Source organism: Anser anser (genome assembly GCF_964211835.1).
Source record: "Anser anser genome assembly, chromosome: Z".
Taxonomy (NCBI): domain Eukaryota; kingdom Metazoa; phylum Chordata; class Aves; order Anseriformes; family Anatidae; genus Anser; species Anser anser.
Genome location: NC_139723.1, coordinates 47,795,774 through 47,818,307, shown reverse-complemented (window position 1 = coordinate 47,818,307; position 22,534 = coordinate 47,795,774). Strand labels below are relative to the sequence as shown.

Genomic DNA, 22,534 nt, shown 5'->3' with positions numbered 1-22,534 from the left:
AACACCCATGTATGCTAAAAGCTGAGGAAAAAGGGAAAAAAATGTTGCCCCTTGAAACCAAAAAGCTTTTAGATACTGCAGCTGTGTTTGCTGGTATGAATTTTTGTGGCCATGTTTTATTTATTTGACTTTTTTTTTTCTAGAGGCTTGGTTAATGTTGGTAATGTGAAAATACAAAGCAGGGACCTTGCCCATTCAAGATTTTTGGGAAAACTTAGTGTAGCTTTTCTGAATGTGTTCAGAAAAGTGAGAATCACCAGAAGGAATCTTCCTAGATAGCATTTTAAAGATTTTGAATTCGTTCTTGTTCATGCAGTCATGGTTATTACATTGAGGCTGTTCAGCATGTCTTAAAATGTCCCTGTTTTTCTGTTGCTACAGCACTGGGGAGCTAAAATAAAATTTTGTAGAGGCTCTTAACCAAAACCACAGCTAGCTTTTATATTGTGTCTAAATAAATTTTGTGGTGATAAAATATGTTTAGGCTTTTTTTCTCTCCCCCCTCAACTTAAATCTTTATTCGCACTTTAAAACATGTTTGAATAATTTATTTACTGAGTTAATTTGCTACATAATTGTGCAGAGGTTGTCTTTCTCAAAACACATTTTATAATACCTGAAGTCTAGGAAGAAACAGGAGGATGAGTTGAGAATAATGAGCACAGACCTCTGCAACGTCAGGGAAAAAGGTGATGAATGGGCAGGAAGCACTGCTTTTTGAGAAAAATAATTGGCAAATACTGGAACTAAGTTTAATTATATTTCTTTCTGTATTTTTTTTTTTAAGAGATGAAATTGGATTAATACCCTGTCCTGAAGCCAGATATAACCGGAGCCCTATAGTCCTGGTAGAAAACAAGCTTGGTGTGGAGAGCTGGTGTGTCAAGTTTCTTTTGCCATATGTCCACAATAAACTTCTACTCTACAGACAAAGAAAACAATGGCTGAACAAAGATGGTAAGTTACCCAGTTGGAGAATAGTATCTTACCTGATTCTTAACACACATTTTTTATTTACCTTTTTTGGACACTACACTGCCCCTTCTTGAAGGCAGTTTAACCTGTTCTGAAAGAACTGAGTGCAGCTCTCAGGCTTTATGTTGTGCTTCATGGCGACACGAACGAGTTGTATTGTTGCTTGGTTGAAAATGCAAATCCTTCCTCTCTTGCCACACTGGAAGGTTTAGAGAGAAGTGAGTTACTCCCATTTCTGTGTATAGAAGGAATTATGCCCTGAGACAGAAGGGCAGTTATGGAGATGTGTGGATTTAAAGAAAGAAGTGCAATATTTTTTGGACTTAGGGGTACCAGGAATCCTGTGTCCAAACAACTTGGTAATTGTAAAACTCTATTCCCTTTTTCTTTTTTTGTTGTTGTTGTTCTGTTTTTTAATATGTTTTACTTTCATGAAAAGTACTTTTGTATGTATTGTCTATTTTGAATGTAGTGTTTTTTTTCTTTTTTTTTTTTAAGAATTATAAACAAGTGTGACATGGGATATACGACTCTTTACAAAGTAACTTATTTTGTTTAAAACAAGAATGAAAAAGGGTGACTGTAGTTTAGGAAACTAATTTTTCTGCTTATGGCTTTAGATCTCTTCTAAATGGCAGACAGCTTAAAAATTTTTCTTCCTGTATGCTTCTCTCAGTTGGATTCAAATTTACTGGCACACTGCTCATTTTAGGCAGGTTCTTGTGCTTTCTTGTGGTGACACCGTCTGTCTGGTGCATTCCTGTCTGTCCAGCAGGAATGGCAAGGGTGTTCTGACTGTTCAGAAAGCGTTCCTGCTTTCCTCACAGTTGAAGCATCTCAGAATCTCTTCTCTCAAAACACAGGTCATAAAGTTATGCATCAGAAAATACTGGACCACTGTGAAGTTTAGATAAGTGCCTGTTTGTCTATTGAATCTTGTTTGATTTTCTTCCTTTGAAGAGTAACTCTCTTCTCCTTTGTTTCTTTAATTATGAAAGCCAATGTCACATGTTTGAGAAGAGATGACCAACGGTATTTTTACGTCTTCTGAGTAACTCCTGTAAAACATAATCAGGACCTTACCTTGTTAGTAGCATGCTTAGAAGCAATGTACAGCTTACAGCATTTAGCATGCTGTACCCTTAAAAGAGTCTCACATATGATAGGAAATTCTAGTGGAAACTGAACTGCAGTGGTGGAGGAAATGAAGGCAGAAGTCTTTCCCAGACAGACCTACATAATTGTTTTTAACATAGGTTAAGCAGGCATACTATATCAAGAGACGTTACCTTTTCTATATTTTCTTGAAATGTAATATCCTCAAGGATTTGCCTCTGAATTCTTTTTTCGTAAATAAGACTTCATAGTGAGAATTTGGCAAGGTAGTTGTTTTCTTTTGAATGTAGCAGAAGTATAGATTTATTGCTGCTGCAAACTCAATTGCGTATTCTCTCAATATTTGTAATAAACAGTGATTGCAAATACAGTCTCCTGTTACCTCTTCTGTATTGTTTGAGTTACCATAAGCCATTTTAGATAGAACGAAGAAGAAGAACAGGGTCCTGATTAAGGTGTATGATTTTGTTGGTAATAGAAGATGAAATATACATTTATCTAATGAATATTGCTGAATATGTGTTACATTTGCGATGTACTGTGCCTGGGCTGCGCTTGGAAGGGACAAAATATATGTGCAAAGATAGCATGAGTGAATGCACCAATTCATGATGAGGAGTAAGGAGGAAGACTAAAAGAATGCGAAATTGCAAGACATCTAGATAACTGGGGCCCCTCGGACCCTGGGAACTGGATCAAACCAACCTTATGGTTTGGACTGAGACCAAGGGCTCAGAGAGCATGCGTAAGAAGAAAAGGTAAAAAAAGTTCAACTCTGATGAAGACATCTTACTTCATCCCAACAACCACCCGGACGACCACCAGAGAGTGATAGCAAGTGCAGAAGGACTGATAAGATAATTAGCATATGAAGCGGGGCTAGGTGGAGCTAGGAAATGAATATGCATAGATGTGTTGTAAAACTTAATGCATATGTAATATTTTAGGAGATAAAAGAGAACTGAGTGAACAAATTGGAGGAAGGTAGATTTGGGCAGGCATGCCCCTAACTTCCATCACCTCATAAAAGCACCTTCATATAATCACTTTGTAGATTATGTGTCTTCATGAATGCTAACAATTTCATCTGATATTCTTCTGGCAGGATCCTAGAAGAAGCCAGTTCTTTATAATCAGTCCTTAATAACTTTCTGAGAGATTTTTAATTTCATCATGGCTTCTTTTGAAAGCTTGAAGGTTTCTTGGGATCCAGGATCAAGAGTACTTCTTGCTATTGTTCTAGTTTAGAAGTCCCAATTTCATAATATGTTTTTATCGTTTCTCCAAATTGTTTTAATATATGTATGTAATTATTTGTGTATGACAACAAGACAGTTGTCTGAAATTGTTACACATTTTCTCTTTATGCAGAGTATCATTGTGCATATTCCCAGAATATCCTTACTTCCCATAAACCTGCATTTCCACTTCTATAACAGTGGAATTTTTTCTTCTTCTAAATTCTTCTAATTTCTTTCCTTCTAAAACAGTGGAATCCTTTTTTCTTCTGAAAAGCGCATTAGTGTGATACACGTACAAAAATAAAAATCTGGATACAGTCATATTTGCAAAGAAAACAAGCTAAAAATATAGAGTCATTCTTTTCCTCTTGCATCTGGGGAAACTTTTAATGTACAGAATGATACCTATTTTGTGAGCATCTGTGATGCTGTATTTTGATTAAAACGTATCCAGCAGAAAGTGCTTTTAAAATTTTAAATAAAAGACATGTTGATTTTTGTTATTGACACAAAGAAAACTATCTGGCAACTACTACCTATGTGTGCCAGATCTCTCACATGACATTGCATGGAAAAACTCAGAGGTTACTAAAATTGTGTCATTTGAAATCTCTGGCTCAGAATTCCTATTTCGTGAAATCTACATGTGCTGTTACAGAAAACGTCAAAGTAAATTGGACTGAAAGAAATGGTTATTGCTTGGAGATTTTCCTTTTGTATGCTTCTTTCCTGTGATTATGTTCAGGATACAGTGATTTTTTTATTTTTTTTTCAAACACTTCTATAAAACAGACAAAATGGTAGATAAGCTAGTGCTTAAATTGTGTATGTCTTGGTGCTGTTTCAAGCCTTGGGCAATACCAGAATAGTCACATTAATGGGAAATCATGACTGTAGGACAAACAAACTATATTCTTCTACGTGGAGTTATGTAGTCTTTGAAAATGGTTTCTAAAAAGAATTTGAAAGATCGATACAGGCTGTAATAAATTTCATTTAACATATCCTATCTGTCATAGACTATATAATGATGGTATCTAGTAATTACTGAAACAATTAATAAAATTCAGCACTCAAAAGTTCAGATTTTTTAATGTCTAAGTTCAGCAGCTCTGTGTTGTCTATAATGATGTTCTTTGTCACAGTACTCTTGTTTCTCTCCATTTCATCTTATCCTGCATTTTGCAGTCCCATTTACCTTTCACTTCTATAGCTAATACCTTTTCCTCCTATAGCAAATAAAAAAGGTCCTGAAGGCAGATCTCCTTTATTATTGCGCAGTCCTGGTGCCTTGATGCTTTTGTGATTGAGCAGAAGCATTGGACCCTTTAGAAACAGCCTGCAGACTTGTTTGCAAAGTGATAAGCAGCTGAAAATGAAATGCATGATAAGTGTCAGTCAACCTAGATTTGGTGGTTGAAACTCTTCACAATATGTTTTAAAAATTGTACTAAGCCAGCAATTTGCTGGCAGTTTAGTTTAAATATAAGAAAGCAAGACTAAGATGGGTGTGGCTCTCTCGTCTAGGGGAAAAGCAAATACTAGAATTTTGTGTGGGGTTCCTTCTTTTGTGTTTGTGTTGTTGTTTTTAACAAACACCAGTTGGAGAGAAGGTTGGTTGAATGGGGTAGCAATGCAGTTACTTAAATAAAGGAGAATCATTTTCTGAGAATCATTGGTTTGTGTTTAGCAGCTAAGGTGGTAATTGCTGGATTTGTTCCTTCAAGAAACTCTCAATTACCCTATAGTAGGTATGTGAATTTGACATAAAGAAGATTTATGTTACCTTGCATAACATAGTGAGAAGTGATTATTAGCTGTTGGCCCGTTGCATTTTGAAAGGCAGGAAGTTTTCTATGTTTGTATTGTTTATGACTTGAGGTAATAATAACAGAATAATTAGTGTTTAATTGTGTTTATTGATGACACGTACAATCTGTAGACTTCCGTAAAAGGTAGAATAACTGCTAATATATTAAGAAGGTTAAATGGAAAGTGTAAATGAAACAACCACAGCTCACAATTTTACTTTATATTTCTTCTTACACATCTGCTTTTGATTTGCTGAGTGTTGCCAATGCGACTTTTTGAGTGTACAATTAAAACCATAGCCAGCAAAACACTTACTAGGTGTTAAATTTTACATATGTGAGTAATCCTGAATATTTTATTGTGGACACCTGCAATTTATCCGTGTAAAATTAAATAGGTGTTAAATAGGTGTTGAAGTACTTTACTGTCTCAGAGGTTGAATAAGTCAAAGAAAAAGCTGTGTACGTTTAGGCATCATATTAAGAAAAGTGTTTGCACATCTTAGATGCGTTTCATACCCCAGCAACAAACAGGTCTTTAAACAAAAAATTTTAATTAAGAGAAAAAAAAAAAAAAGGAAAAAAAAAAGAAACCTGAAAAAAACAATTCAGCTTAATTCTTTGAGGTAATTTTTAAAATATCACCGTAACAGCTCAGTTAAAAATTGTCACAGTGCACTAAAGAGGACTTTTTTTTTTGCTTGCATAACATATAGATATACAAATATCTGTATATATATATAACTTATATATAATATATATATAAATATATAACATAACTATAGGTAGGAGCATCATGAGGAGCACAGATTTGCTCTGTCAGACATAAGTGAACAAGTAGGTATGCAGTTATAAACAAACATATTCTACTTTTTCACACAGTTAAATAACAACTGACCTCTCTGAGAAACATCTTGGTTAAAATACAAATTAAGTAATTTTCCTGCCCATCTCTGAGAGCATATGATGTGTTTGAATCTGTCTATCTAGTTATTTATATCTCTATATAGATATATCTGTGTATCTATCTATCCATATGTCTGTATACCATCTATCTAGTTAGATAGACAGGTAGCAGTCAGAAATTCCCAGCTGCAGACTTCTTAGATAAGAGTAGGTAACAATACAGAAGTCCATTATTTCAAATAGCCAAAAGGGAAGATATGGCTGATTTTGCTCCCTCTTAAATTGTCATTTTTTCTGGAATGAGATATAGCAGTGTTTTGCAGAGGCAGGCATCCACAGATACAGCAGCCATGGGAGGAGAGAAATTAAGGACAGGTGGGGGCGAAGGGATTTCAGAGAGATCACTGCTCTTTGTGAACCATTGCTAATTTTTGTGTTTTTTTCCTATACTCATTTTAGAGCTGATAGATATCACGTGTACGCTGCTGCTACTGAACCCAGACTTCACCACAGCTTGGAACGTGAGGTAGGTTGCCCTGAGCAAATGACATAAGAAAGACCTGGGCCTTAATATGCAAGTCAGCCATAAGGTCTGCTTTAAGTGGTAATTAATGACACAGCAACAGCTTCTCAGCTAAGGAGTGCTGAAGGAATGTTGAACATCTCTTTTATCCTGTATGCCTCACAGATAATTTCATACTGGTTTTGGTTTTTGTTTTTTTCATGCAGACAAAGTTTACGTTGCTGCATGTGAATACAGGAGTTAGGTTTTTTGTTTTTTTTTTGGATAGAAGTCCCATTTAAACTGCCACTTCTCTTTTTGTCCATCGCTTGAGGCAGGCTTCAACTGAGTTGTAAACCTGAGATGGACATACCCTTTTTGCTGAATCACATAGCGCCCAACAGACGTTTGCTGTCTGATTTCATTGTTCCCATGTTACCATTCGTTCAGTATTATACCTGAGTCCTTCTGAGCTAACTGTTCAATTTACTACCATTACCAGTGCAGCTCATCAAAGCCGAATAGCCCTTAATAGATATATACTGCAAGAGAAGGGGAGGAAGTTGTATTCATAGCGTTGTGAAGCAGATCATTTTGTGTAAATCCTGCAGGTGGGGGAATATTCTTCTGCATCCCAGGTAAGATATGACGCAGTCTAAAAGGAATAGTTTAAGAGTGGTTAGAGGGCTGGCAGGAAGTTGTTAATGTCCAGGAGGGCTCTTGTTTAAAACAAAAAAAAAAACAAAACCAAAAACACTCTTTGTAGTTAAACAAAGTAGTAGTTTAATTTCAGTAGGAAAAAAATGAACAAAATGACCTAGAAAAGCGATGGCTGTGGGTTGCTGTCAGCCCTATATATTACAAATTCAGATTTTTTTTTTTTAATTGATGATTCAGTTCTGAAGGATTCTGCTGGGATCTGTAACTCTCTAGCATCTTGGGTGTAAGAAAGGCAGGTGGAAGTGGTAGCAAAGGGCTTAGTGTCTTGAAAATGTATACCCCCAAGTAGCTTTCAAGTAACAAAATGGAATTATCAGCATGTATAAACACTAGAGCTATTAGAGTAATGTAATCTTGTATATAAAACTGAATTCAGGTTTTTGCTTTGTCTTTTTTTTTTGATGCAAATGTGTCCATCCTTAACAGTCTGTGCATTTTTTTTCTGCCTGATAGCTGAAAGAGTTTGTTTGTACATACATGAGAGGGGTAGTTTAAAATTGCAAATAGAATAACAATGTTAAGGAATGTAGATGAAGATCATCTCTTTTATGGCCTTTATGGTTTACCACAGTGTGCAAAAAACTTGAGAGGATGTCTGTGCTCCCCTAATTTTTCGTGCGGTGGCCTGGTTAGTGGTTTGTCTTTGAAGCACTGTGTCACATTCGGAGAGAAGCTGATGTCATACCAGCCATTCAGTAGCTCAGGAATTTGCCTCTGAGTGCCCTAGATGAGGTTTTGATGTGCTGAATATAAACCTTCCTTGGTTTAGGCTGCTGCTGGGCATTGGCCCTTTCAAAGGGTAGATGCTTGATGGCAAAACCCAAGCCAAAGCACAACACTTCAGCCTCCCTACTATGCTGTGTAATTCCTATTTCAGCATGCTACAGATCAAGGCAGACAGACATGGATGATATATGCAGTCACAGAGTAGAAGACAGGCTATGTTCTGCACAGATACCGGAGATAAATTTGTACTGTGGATTATTGTAAGCTGGGAACTAATTGTGTGGGACTTGCACTCTGCTTGCAGAACATGATGGATCAGCCGTGGGATGATTGTTTTCATCTTGCAGAGGATGTTTTTTGTGCCAGATTCATCGTATGCTCTTGACACACAAATTCCCTGTTTTATTTGGAGAGGAAAAAAAGCATCATAGATTCGGAGAAGCCTAAAATAAAAAGAATAAGAGTTATTTACTGAATAGCAGCCCATTCCGCAGAGTATTTTGTGTACAATCTAATAACTTTATCATTTTAGGCTGAGATAATCCATGTTTCTTACATTGTATTCTCTGCTGAGAGCTTCAGAAGTAGTGATTGACCCAACAGTGTTGAGTGTGGAGAGAATGTGGTTGTTTGAGAGTAGGAAAAGGAAATCTCTTCCTTGGAGAGGAGACAGGACTTCGCAGAACAAGAAGAGAAGTGGTGATATGGAAGGCTAATGAGTATTTGAGCTCAAATGACCATCATAGAAAGTTGCAAGTCATTAGTGAAGGACAGGAGAACATAAAACTTTAAATATGCTATCTGCTAGGAACAGGTAATATAATATGTCTGTCTTGACTTTGGAGCTATTCTAAACGGTGTAATGTGCCTGCACAGGTTAGTCTTTTATTTATTTATTAGATTTATTCATTATTAGAAGAAACTGGGAAGCTACAGAATGGCAGAGCCTATAACCTAAGCAGGGAGAACTGATCAAGAGCCAATTGTGTGGTGTAGGAGTGCATGGTAAAGAATAGGAGATGTGTCATTTCTTAGAACTTATAGGGAAATTCCTGTCGTACAGAATGAGCAAAGAGGCATTTGCAGTTACTAATCATAACTTATTTTATGTTTTTAGAAGTTGAAAAATCTTTCAAGCTACTATGACCAAAATCGTTATGTAAGTTATTACGAAGGAAATCGTCATAGGCATCATTGTTGTTGATATCATTGCTTACATGTATGATTGATCAAATGTCAAAAGGCATCAGATAACAAGAAGCTCTGAAAGTTCAAATATTTTCCCATGAGATATCAGTGACTTCAAAGATGTCATTAAAACATGAGGCAAGTGAAGAGCATTTCAGTTTATCCCTTACAGGAGTTAGAATTCTGAAGGTTGAAGAACTAACAATGGTTCATGTGGCAAAACGTGAGCTGGAAGTTGTATATCCTAAATGTGACATTTGCTTAAAGAGACTGATAGAGGTTTATTTGGAGTTTATAATACCTTAGTCATACGTATGGTTGAAGTCCCTTACTTATGAATGAGTGTATCTATTGAATGTAAATCTGTGAAGCTAAAAACTGTTTTTCTACCACAGCAGAAAAATTAAATCTTGCCTGTGATGTTCCTCAACTTTGTAAAACTCAGAACAAATTTAAGAGTAAATACGTTTGAGCCTATTTATTTACAGTTAAAACTTTAGGATAGAAAGGGCAATTTCCCCATGAGGAGTCTGTATACTGGGAGGTTGCTGTCCTGGTAATCCATAACTAATCTAAACCTGTACATATTGCTTTTTTTTTTTTTTAAGTGCTGGACTGATCTAGACTGCTCTTTCTCTGTCTATGTACATGTTTTTTTACCAAAATGTCGCCTTTTGCATAGCAATAATAGACCAGTTCTTCCACCTGCCAGAGTGTTGCCATTCTATGTTATGTTTCACACCACAGAGATGTTTTGCTTGGTATGTAGGAGTTGTTTTCATAGTGTATTTCTTTCCCATCCCACCACTTCTTTTTTTTCTTTTCCTATGCCCTTCACCGACTAGCACTCCTCTTGTTTAACCTGGTGCCATGCATATGATTGTGGTAAACAACACGTCGTTTAAAAACAAACAAATGAACTAAAAGCCAAAATTGCTACAGCTTTATGCATGCTGAGATCCTGGAAGAGGCATGTTTCCTGAAATCAAATGGTAATTTTGGATCTTACCGTATCTTAACTTCAAAGCAGCTATCTAATAAGTAGATTGGAGAATAGGAGATGGAGGCTAATGTTCTTGGAGTGACAGGGTGATGTCTACACCTGTCACCCAGTGACAGGGTGATGTCTACAAACATGCTTGAGAGGGGCAGGAAGAGTTGTAAATCTGGAAAGGCAAACAGGGTGTGGAGCAGGGAATTCTGTGCAAAGATGGCAAAAAAGGTAAAATACAGACTTTCACTCTGCTGTGTCTGTATAGAGGGTGCTCTGGGAAGGCTTTTGTTAGCTGAACAGTAAGTTTTGTTAGGGCAAATCCTTTTTTTTTTTTTTTTTTTAACCAGAAGGTGTTTTACATATGAGTAATTGTAGTAATTTCTGCCTTTCTGGTAAGTTTGAAAAATACTTTACACACACAGAATATTTCTCCCTTCCTTCTAAATTTAGGAATCAGTGATACTGTACCTTGAGACATACTTAAAAATTGCGTGTGAAAATAAAATGGGGGGGGGGGGGAAGCTGTATGGAAGAGTGACTGTATTTTCAGATATACAGAATAATCTAAAGGCCTACTTTCAAGAAAGATATTTCATCATATATGTAACTCTATTGGCAGTCCTTGAATCAAAAAAAAAAAGAAGCAACTTTTGTTATTAAGACTCTTTTAGAGTGTGCGGATAAAAGCAACATTACTGTTAACAGGCATTACATGTAGCCCAAACTCCTTGGCTTTCTGATTAGTAATAGAAAATGTGGTAGAGGCCACACTCAAAAATACAGTTGATTCAGTGGTTTTTGGTGGTGGTTGTTGTTAGAATTGAGAACCAACAGATTGAATGTATTAAAGTTCTTTGATTTGGATTTATTTTGTTGGGCCTGGCTGAATAGTGGTGCCTCTATATAGTAAGCGGAATGGGTCAATCCACCAAAGCCTTTTAATTTGACAGTGAAATTGTACTTTAATGCAAACAAAATGCCATGCTGTTTGTTATTGGGATTTGTGTTTTGTTTTCAGGTTACATCTTTTATTCATACAAATTTATTTTATCTTTTGTAGGAAAGAATTAATACTATCTGGCACTTTAAATCCACTTAAAGATTTGCATCTTGGAAAACTGGCGTTAACCAAGTTTCCAAAGAGTCCAGAAACATGGATTCATAGGTTTGTTTCCCTTGCCTTCTGTTGCTACCCCAAACTTAAACATTCTTCCTAGGTGTTTTTTGTTTTGTTTTGTTTTTTCTTCTGTGATTGGGTTAAGCAGAGTGCTAGATGTAAGAGGACAACTAGAAATACAGCAGATTCTTTGAGCCAGTCACTGTAAAATTCAGTGCTTTAGCTTTTGAAGATGCTTCGCTCATTCTACACTTAGAACTACAATCATATGCAATATGATATACACAAAATATACAATCATATGCCAATATATGGCATATTTTTAATGAGCTTTGGAGATGGGATCATTTTTTTCCTAAGGGTTTATCATGTCTTGCAGCACCTAAAATTCTCATCCTGAGAATTTTGTTTCCATCAGTAGTAACTATTTGAGCACTGTGGGTTACTGTCCCCTAGCCCCCCAGCCTATAACTCTATTGTTTGTCTACAGACACTTTGGAAAGAGAAGAATCTATAAAAGCTAATCTCTGTAACTGAAGGTGTCTTCCTTTCCATTTCTTTTCTAGTCTTTTTTGGTTTGGTGAATATGTTTTTATCATTTCTAATTTACGCAATGCCATTAAATCACCTATGCTAAATATTAAGACACCAGACCACATTTTTGAAAAATGTAACTCCAGAATTACTGAAACACAGAGCTAACCATTTTAGTCATGACTGAGTGTATGTAAAATTCCTGTAGCACAGCTGAGTGAAGTATAGACACATTGCTCAATTTTGTGATAAAATTTCTTGGTATGTGTGTTATTTTTTTTTTTTTACATTTTTATTCATCCTTTTACAAACAATTTTCAAGAGATTTGAATGGAAAACATTAGAAAGCAGTTCATAATGTTTGCATTTCACATGCCCAGTATTGAGACAACCGTGAAGTTAATATCCTATGAGGGGATTCATATTCTATCAAAAACATATACAAGTTTCAGTCTTAAAAGTAACATGGATTTTGGGATGAGGGAGTTGTTGGTAAACTCTTTTTTTTGAGTGGATGTGCTCAAAATTCTTGAAGTTTACACAGAATGCAATACATGGAATATTACTAGGTGTTACTTACTTTATAGGGTATTATTACCTCACTTAGTTTCTGTTAATTTCTTAGTGGTATTGATTTAGCAACAACATTAATGAGTTTCTGCAGTGTTGATTTTTAATTTTGTTACCCTTCAATGGCTTTTCAGCATCTTCATTCTAACTACTCATGCTGCTTGATTGCTTTGTTTGAAGCAAAAGGACTAGATGGATATAATGGAAGAACACCCCGCAGTTTGTCATGGTTTAGCCCTTCCTCTGTGGTAGCTAGCAGTGGAAAACTAATTTTAGCATGTAACTAGTGCTGAGCTTGGTGCCATACATATCGTTATGAGGACCAACATACTTTTATGAAACTAGTCAGAAGTTTGACTACAAGCTAAGTTGTAAGGTTCTTAGTATTTATTTACATCTTAGAATTAATGAAAATGTCTGTCTCTAATGCAATCATAAATTAGGAATATTTTTATTAGTATTATAATTTGTTGTTCTTTCTTGTGTTTGCTCAGAATAAAAAAGTAGTTTCAAGAATGATTGAGATTTTCCCATTTCTTGCATATCTGGTGACTGAAGTTAAAAAATAGTAGATGGTAATGTTTAGATTACAGTTGTTCATATTGTCTTCCAATAGTTTAAATCTTGTTTAAAATAACTAAGAAAAAGGCACAGTTTAAATAAATACAAATGAATAAGAATGTTATAAACATTCTTCAAACGAGACAAAAAGAAAACGGATTACTCTTTTTTCTGAGTATTATGTTTTTTACAGCTGCTATTTTATGTATGATGGAACTGCAAAGGAGAATTCTCAATTTATTTATTTTTTTTTAGCTGACACTGTCATGAAGTAATTATTAATTGCTTTTGTGACTGATGTGAGTCAGTACAAAATAGAAAAAATCCACTGCACAAACTGAAATGTGTCCAGCTTTCCAGACCACTCATTTCCACGTGGTCTCATTGGCATTCTCTTGACGCTGCTGCATGAATATCTGCCATCATTTTCAGTTCTCTGTAGAGACTGCAAATGTACGTTTTCTGTAGCATTGAGGACACCTCTCAAAATACAGTCGTCATCTAAAAATACTACTAAAGCCAGTCCAAAATAAAATTGAAAAGCCATTTAGGAATCTGTATGTGTCTCAGTGACTTCAGATCAAATATGTTTTATTCAATAGTAAAGACATTTGTTTCAGTTAAGCCCATAGCCACTGAAACCTTCAGTCTTTTGCATTTTCTTTCTGCTAGTGATGTACAAAAACTGATTTTGCTTGCAATGTACAGTACTGAGAAGTGTAAAAGATGCACAAGAAGCACAATTAATATCTTTATTGAGTCACATTTTTCTGCCTAATTTTTTAAACTTTATTTTAGTGCTATACGAGCCTCTGAAAGGAACTCATGAGAAACCATATGCAGACCTTGAATTGTTTTCCTTATTTGCTGTTTCTTTTTGTTTTCTTCCGGTAAGTAGCCATGGCTACTTACAGTAAGCAAACAGACAAATACAGCTAAAGTTAAATTATATTGGAATATGATCATAAAGTCATAGTTCTCAGTATGGGAGCAGTTCAGGTGGTTGTGTTTGCTACGTTTTCTTATTCAGCCTCTAATTACAGCATAATTCAGATAATAGAAATTTCAGAAAAGCTTGATTGATTTATATAAATGCAAAAAAAATGTTTTTCTCTAAAAATTGGTCTCTCGTCATTAACACTGTACATCGTTTAACCAGACGATGGGTGCTGCAACATCTAATTCAGGAAAACTCCTTGCCCACTCTTGTGAATAAAGGAAACTTGGGAGCAGCACCTGTGGAGAGAATTCATCGACTAGTGCAGGAGGAAATGAATGTCTGCTCTGAAGCTGCTGGGAGATACCCAAGTAACTACAATGCCTGGTCCCATCGCATCTGGGTTTTACAGCATGTGGGAAAGCTGACTGTCAAGGTATAACGCAATAGTGAATAAAGTCTTAAATTTCCTTGTTTAAAAAAAAGAACTGTTTTGCCAAGCAGATCCTCTGACATGGGTGGATAGTGTCATATTAAGTGAGTATAGACAGCTAAGCATGTTCTTAAAAAACAGGCAAAACACTGCAATACATACTGGTTTGCATTTTTCTTGCCAGCATAGTCAAGTTATGCTCTGCAGAAAGAACAGATTTTTCCTGTACATGTACAGGAAAAATTTTCCATGTACAACGTTCTGTTCGTTTGTTGGTATTTAGTGTTGGTGAACACGTAGAGGATAGGTAGGACTACGTGAGCTAAAACAAAGAAGGAACAAAAAATGTTTCATAACACTAATCTTGAATTTCCTAATAGAAAAAAAGACAACACACGATGGATATTATTTTGATAGTGTAACATGATGTCTTATTTTCCTACACTTACTCTCCTTCTCTGTCAGGTCAGAATATTGATGTATTGAGTTAAGACAGCAGAAATTACAGAGAACGCATAGTAGTTCCAATAGCTAGTTTCTTCAACTCCAACAGCATCTTTTGGCAGCCATGCTTTTGGCATCTTATCAGGCCATTCCAGCTCCAGCAGTCTTATGTGGTGGTGAATATTTGATAGCACATGGTAGTATTTAAAACTTTGAGACCTATGGAAAATTGAATTAATTCAATGTGACACAATCTAAAATTATATGGGTGGTTTTGTAATATTGTGGTTCCTAAAATGACAGGTGAATTGACTGTGAATTGTAGGCAGATACAGTGACACATCATTTGCATTTCTAACAGCACTCACAGTATTTTACTGTAAATCTGTAGCAGAAGTAAGGGAGGAATTTAGAGAAGGAGGTTGAGTCTGTAGAGCTCTTACTGTTAAGTCTTATGGGCCAGCTATTGCTAGCAGTGGATGTTGTTTTGCTTGTTTCCTGTTAATTGTCACCTGAGAAAATTTAAAAATAGCTGTGTCAGATCAGTAGTAGGTAGCAAGTATGTTCCAGGCTCCTTGAGGGAGACAACACAGAATTTATTCATCTACCAAGTAAGATGTGAAAAGATAGGTACGGAAAAATCAGTGATACAGGATTGGGATAGCCTGGAGGTTAGAAATTAAGGTTAAAGAAATAATAGGAAATAGGCACTTTCACGTAAATCTTTGATAGCTTTTTTAAAAGCTTGGGGGAGAAGGAGGCAAAAAATGGTAGCACTATTAATTAAGACTCAGTAATTTTATGCTTTAGTTGACAGTAGTTCAAAGATTGGGTTAAAACCTTAAATGTTTTTTGCACCTGCTTTTCCTTAATAATTAAAATAAACACAGATAGTTGCATCTTGCTAGAGTTCTTCTCAGAGTTGGAATTTTTGTGGTGGTTTTATTCATTGGCAGTTGTCAATGTTTTCTGTGACAAGTCACAAGTGTGCCAGTGCAGGAAAATGCTGAAATCTGTTAGATCACTCCCAACTCTGTTTGCCTTGGCAGCCATCCCAGTTTCCCTATTGGTCTTTTCTTTAGCCTTGTTACTAAGGTAGTGATAGTTTTCTCTGGTTTTGCCCAACTGGCTTTCATAGCCTTTGGCAAAATTTCACCAGGGCTGCTGATCGTCTAAGTGGGTTTAACCCATTGAGAAAATCTCCATATTGAATCTAGGTATTTTTCATGGCAACACTGATGCTCTCTTCAGAGACAACACTCTTTAGATGGCCTAGCATTAGATGTTTCAGATGCAAGAAAAGTAGGAAAGTGTGGAACAAGAAAGATACAAAGAATCTTGAGATAAAATTTGTATCTATGTAGATTTAAAAGGTAGAGTTAGAAAGTGATTATTTGCAAGATGTGTCATGAGAGGGGGAAAAAAAGGAACAGTAAAAGTGGATGTTACAGAATTTTACAATATAAATGTGTTTTTTTCTTGCTTGAGGTTTCATTTTGTATGTTCAGCCAGTTGTGTGCTTAAGAATGATAAATTTCATTGAGATTTGAGGCTGAAACTGTGCTGAAAAAACAGCAGATAAAACAGATATTGTGGTTCTTTAGCCATTTAGTTCTTGCAAGATTGCCTCAAGTTAGAGGTCACTGTTTTATTTAGTGCCGTATTTCTGCTATGATGAAAACTTTGCCAGTAGTATTAGGTTATTCTTAATGCAGTGTACAAGAAAATAGATTCCCAGAAATATAATGTATATGTTGTATTATCACTGAAATAATACTTTGCAAAACCAATTTATCATTTATGAATTTATGTTGGCTAACTTTGGAGGTTTTGGGGGCTGGAGGCTGTTTGGTGCTTTTTTTCTTTTTTACCTTTGGTTTTGTAAACCTAATGATTCTGCAGACAAACTCAATTCAAGCTCAGGAAAAAATATATGAAATGCTAGAGAGGAAAGTTTGAAACTCTAAGAAGATTTTGTCACAAAATATGGATGTTTCTTTATTCTTGCACTAGACGTTAAAAATACTGTTTTGTTTGAATATAGAAATCTCAGTTCGTTTTTTCTGCAGAACTTGAACCATAGTAGCAAGTTTACAGTGTATTTGAATAGTCTTCATTAATATTCATTACAGATCTTTCAAGAACAGATTGTTCCAAGCCCATCTTATCTTTCTGGTATTGGAATACATAACTCAGAAAAGGAGGAGAAAGCTTGACTTCAGTTTTTTCCCTTGACAGTGCAATTAGCTAATGGGGAAAAACATTAACTCCAAGTACCTAGTAATAGATGAGTGTGTAATTAGTTGGAGAACAAGTGTAAGAGAATAGTATCAGTATAGTCTGTTAAAATTCAAACCCATCATGGTGCATTAGTGTGCAAGGACAAAAATAGGATATTATTCAGGAACTGTGGACAAATTTTAATTTTCCTTAGACAGAAATAATCAACTTCGTAATTAGAGGGTGGAGAGTGACTGTTCAGGTAAAAAAAAAAAAAAAAAAGTAAATGAAAAATACACAAAATAATTTTTTCCTGTAGTCATCCCCAGTAAGGCCTTGGATTTTCCTTAGATGACTGGAACTCCAAAAATGCTTGTCTTTTGTGTGAGAGGACATTGGCATATTTATGTGGTTGTCGTTAGGAAGTTTTTTCCCCAGACACAGTCCCTTTTCATTTCCCCAGTGTACCAGACCAAGGAGGAAGTTTTGAGTTGCATTTTATGGTTGGTAAGCACATTAAAAAAGAAAGAGGGTCAGGGAGGGTGTAAGAGGGAGTGCAAACCCAGAGGTCGAGGCAAAGGTCGGCATGTGCGTCCTGTTCTGGAGCAGGGTGCCAATTCCATTGTACTCGGCTTACCCTATATGATAAAAGAGGTTTTCAAGAATGGAGGGGGAGGTGTTTTCATGTTATTTCCAAAGAATGGCAAAGGAGTTGCTCTGTTTGGTGTTGAAGTGGAGAAAATTGAGTTGTTAAGAAAAATTCCCAGCTAAAATTCATCTGGGAGAGAAAAAAAAACACCTCCAGTTGTTTGAAGCATCTTCCACTGTTACTCTGATGTTCCTGGAAGAGACACCCTTAGTTTTGTTGTAGATCTCAAGAGGTTTAATAGAGCTCTTCAGTCTTGCTTTTCTGAACAAGATTTTCTGTTTCAGATAAGGAATGATGCTAGGGATCATTCTGTTTACTCTGCTTTATTTGAGGAATTAAAATATTCAATTATAATGTTCCTTGGTATCTTTGTAGCTCATGAACGTGTCAGTTAAATTAATCAGATTAACCTGAGATATAAGCTCTTCATAATGTGCCTAGTATCAGTTGCAGCTGAATGAAGGCTGGTCTGATTTTTCTGATTTCACTATTAAACCTTATGTTGTTTTTAATAGGATATTACATTTTTAATGTTCAGAAATTTAGATCAGTTAAGTTCGGTTCAGCTGAACAGAGAGAAATTAATCAAGTTTCAAGTGGAGAACTGGGAATGGGGACTATTAGCCCCCTTAAGAATTCCAAGCCTGGAATAGAATCCAAACCTTTATAGAATCATAGAATATCCCGAGTTGGAAGGGGCCCAAGAGGATCTAACTGCTGGCCTCACACAGGACCACCCAAAACTCAGTCCATGTGTCTGACAGCGTTGTCCAAAGGCTTCTTGAACTCCGGCAGGCTCAGTGCTGTGCCCACTGCCCTGGGGAGCCTGTCCCAGTGCCTGACAGCCCTCTGGGTGCAGAACCTTTCCCTAACACCCAGCCTGACCCTCCCCTGTCCCAGCTCCATGCAGTTCCCTCGGGTCCTGTCGCTGTCCCCAGAGAGCAGAGCTCAGCGCCTGCCCCTCCGCTCCCCTCGTGAGGGAGCTGCAGGCCGCCATGAGGCCTCCCCTCAGCCTGCTCTGCTCGGGGCTGAGCAAACCAAGGGGCCTCAGTCACTTCTCATACGTCTTGTCTTCCAGACCCTTCACCATCTTTGTAGCCATCCTTTGGACACTCTCTGATAGCTTTATGTTGCTCTCATATTGTGTCACCTAAAACTGCACACAGCCCTTGAGGTGAGGCCGCACCAGCGCAGAGCAGAGCAGGACCATCCCTTCCCTCGACCAGCTGGCAGTGCTGCGCCTGATGCACCCCACGGTACAGTTGGCCCTTTCGTTTGCCAGGGCACGCTGCTGGCTCATGTTCAACTTGCCACCAACCAGAACCCCCAGATCCCTTTCCGTGGGGCTGCTCTCCAGCCTCTCTGTACGTCCAACCAGGGCTGCTCCATCCCAGGTGCAGAATCTGCCACTTGCTCTTGGAAAACTTCAAATTGTTGGTGATTGCCCAGCCCTCTAATTAGTCAAGATCTCTTTGCAAGGCCTGTCCACCCTGGAGGGATTCAACACCTCCTCCTAATTCCATATCACCTGCAAACTTTGATGGTATGTATTTGAGTCCTATCTGCCAGTCATTTATGAAAACACTGAAGAGAACTGGCCCCAGAACGGAGCCCTGGGGAACCCTACTAGTGCCCGTCTGCCAGCCTGATGTAGCCCCATGCACTCCAACCCTTTCAGCCCCACCTGTCAGCCAGTTGTCCACTCATGGTATTATATTCTTGTCTAGCTGTATGCTGGACATTTAGACCCAAAGCATACTGTGAGAAACAGGACTGAAATCTTTGCTGAAATCCAAAATACTACATTTCCTGACTTCCCTTGGTCAACTAGGTGGGTAACCTTATCATAAAAGGAAATTACATTAATTAAACAGGACTTTCCCCTCATAAGCCCGTGTTGGGTTCACTGCACTACAGTGACTACATTGTCTTTGAAGTGTTTTTCAGTAACTCCCAGAATAATCTTCTCCCATCGTTTTACCAGCCACTGAAGTGAGATTGACAGGCTGGTAATTACCAGGGTTTTCTTCCCCACCTCAGTGGACTTTGAGGGGACTGGGACCTCTCCAGATTCCCAAGACTATTAAAAAAGTAATTGAGAGAGGTCTCACGATGACATCTGCCATCTCTCTAAGTACCCTGGGATGAATCCCATTGGATCTCATAGAGTTATATGCATCCATGTAGAGTAGCAAATCCCACACAAGTTGGGGTGGGCTGGAAGTTTATCATTAATACAGTTGTGATCCTCCAGCTCAGGGCTCTGGGGATCTCAGGGCCCATCACTGGTGTTGAAGACAGAGATGAAGAAGGCATTAAATGTCTCTGTTTTGCTTATGTCTCTATTTGTGAGGTTACCATCGTCATCAAGTAATGGACCTTATCAGTGCTATTATTTAAAAGTGCATTTCAGTTTGCTGATTTATAAGGTGCAGCTGGTCTGTCTTTTCCAGACCTACCTCAGGTAGAAGGTGATATTTGCATTGTTTGTATTTGCTCTCTTGTCTTTTAGAATAGGTGCACCACAAAAGAGGTGTATTGCTAACTTTGTGCATATCTTTTGTTTTCCTTCTGGGAGGCTGTGCCTCCTGTGCTGCATGAGGAAAAAGACAGACTTGTGCCTATGCAACCTGCTTTGCATCAGTCAGCCCTCTCAAATGGTGGAGGTAGCTTAGAAAGAGTGTTTAAGGCTAGATAAACCATTAAGGTTATATACAGTTCTTCAAAAGTAAGTGAAAAAGGTACAGCTTTAAGTTCTTTGAGAGTTTAAATTCCAGAGAGGGAGCAATGCAAGGCAAGTATGTAACCATTTCTTCTAGTAAGAGAAAATAAAGTGAAAGAAGTTTTGTCCAGTAGTCAAACTCACCTACCTAGAAATGAAAAAAAGTCCACAAATTAAAATTCTTAGGTGTCAGCTATGTTATAAGAACAATTGCAGTCATTAATTTAAGTTGTTTTGAAAGCCTGTCTGTGACTTCACCAATTAGCTATTTTAAGTCAAGCATCTTAATTATAGACAAATAGTCTTCTATGCCATAAGCTCTAAGATTTAGAACACGTCAGTGGTCAGCATTCTGTTTTGAAAAATTGAAGTGTAAATTACTTTGAATCTTTTTTCCTTTTTTAATCTCAAATACCCATCATTCACTAGGCAAAAATAAAATAATTCTAATGAATAATATCCATGTAGTTTGATGTACCCTCTACCTAGTATTTATTCCTAGCCATTTTGAGGTTTTAACAACTGCTTATTTCTTGTCATAAGAGTTTTGTTGTTGTTGTTTTCTTTTTTGTTGCTGTTTGTTTCTTTGTTTTCCTGATCCTGTGGGTTGCTGTGACACCTATCTTTTCAGAGTTTGAAATAAGTATAATTTCTTTAGGGGAATACCTGTCAGCACACAAGGGAAAAGGTTCTGTGGTTATTTTGTTTTTCTGTGTTTGTTCTTAAATTAAACACATTTTTCTGTGTTTGTTCTTAAACCACACTGACAATAATCTGTGAAAACACTGGAAGAGAGGGTTGCCCTCAACACAGAAGCAATGGTGGTAAATTCCTCTTTTATACTGGTTGATGACTGTTGCTGCTTTTTGTTTCAGATTCTCCTTGATGAACTTACTTCCACTAAATATTGGGTATCCATGCATGTCTCAGACCACAGTGGATTTCATTATCGCCAGTTCTTACTCAAATCCTTGATAAGCAGAACTGTGAATGATGATAATACACTGGTACAAAATCAAATGGTAAATGAGCAAAACCCTAGTCTTCAAAAGGAGGAAGAAGGTGAAGGGGCAGAAGCTGCCTGTGCGGAGGAGCAGAGCGTGGATATCCCCCACTATTTAGAGGAGGAGTTGGATCTCTGCACTGATCTGATTGACACTTACCCAGGGCATGAAACCTTGTGGTGTCACAGGTAAGAGGACTTTGTCGACGGAGTATCTTTCTGATTGTTGGGTTGTTCCTTGCCTGATATTTCCAGACAAGTAGTTTTTCTGATTTTTAAAGGTACCACTCAACAGAAGATTTCTAAGCTACCATGTCTTGAGTCTTTGGAAAACATTCAGGAGAATAATCAAAGCTCTTCAATGGAAAATTTGATTGGGTTAAATTTCTTGTTGGCATAAGCTCTGCCTGTCCGTATAGTTTGTGCAAAAGACGCAAGATGCTATTAGCTGGTCTTATCATACACAAAAGGTATAAAGGGCAAAAGATGAAGCAAAAGATGGCTGAAGGATCATCTGCAGAACTTCTGCTTTGCTAGCCATGCGTATATGCCTAACAAGGTAACAGCAGGTTTGCCAAAGTGACACTGAGACTTTTTTTTTATATGCTAAGCAAAATGAATGAATATGTATCATTTTAGTTTTTATCTGCGCTGTGTTAACTAGCAGGCTTGGCTTACTTGGAAAGCACAGTGGCAAAGCTGCACAGGGTGTTTGTGTGCTGTTACAGTAATGAGAGCTAAAGATATATATGCTGTATGAGTTGATCTGGTACCCTTCCTAAGTACAATATCCCTTATTTTTCTTAAAATCTAAGATCGGTTGTTTACAGGATTGTATTCCTACTGTTTAGTAATAACAGAAGATCATTTGTGGGGTTTGAGGGAGACCAGCTGTTACATACATGCAATTATATGCATGCAACAGTTGCTTTCCGTAGTTAAATTTCTGCTGGTTTCTTCAACAAGTCTTGTCTAGGCTGAACAGAGAGGCTGTGTTGAAATTTCTACAATTTGATAAAGAGTTGGGCTCTCTAACCATGAGATCTGACAAGATATGAGAATCCGTACATGATGCATGTCTGTGAAGTTCCTAGATTAAAATCATTCTGGAGATACAGAAGCTGTCTTTTTGTTCAGCTTTGGCACAGCTACAACACAGGCATGT

The 22,534-nt window shown here is 37.2% G+C and overlaps 1 protein-coding gene across 1 annotated transcript in view; it reads left to right on the top strand.

The window, feature by feature from the left end:
- PTAR1 (protein prenyltransferase alpha subunit repeat containing 1) overlaps positions 1-22,534 on the top strand; it is a 36,983-nt gene that overhangs the window by 4,441 nt on the left and 10,008 nt on the right. Inside the window, exons 2-6 of the mRNA XM_083818808.1 lie at positions 788-957; positions 6,509-6,575; positions 11,240-11,344; positions 14,121-14,334; positions 21,242-21,558. Of these exons, the coding sequence (XP_083674934.1) occupies positions 788-957; positions 6,509-6,575; positions 11,240-11,344; positions 14,121-14,334; positions 21,242-21,558 (873 nt within the window). The remainder of the gene's footprint in view (positions 1-787; positions 958-6,508; positions 6,576-11,239; positions 11,345-14,120; positions 14,335-21,241; positions 21,559-22,534) is intronic.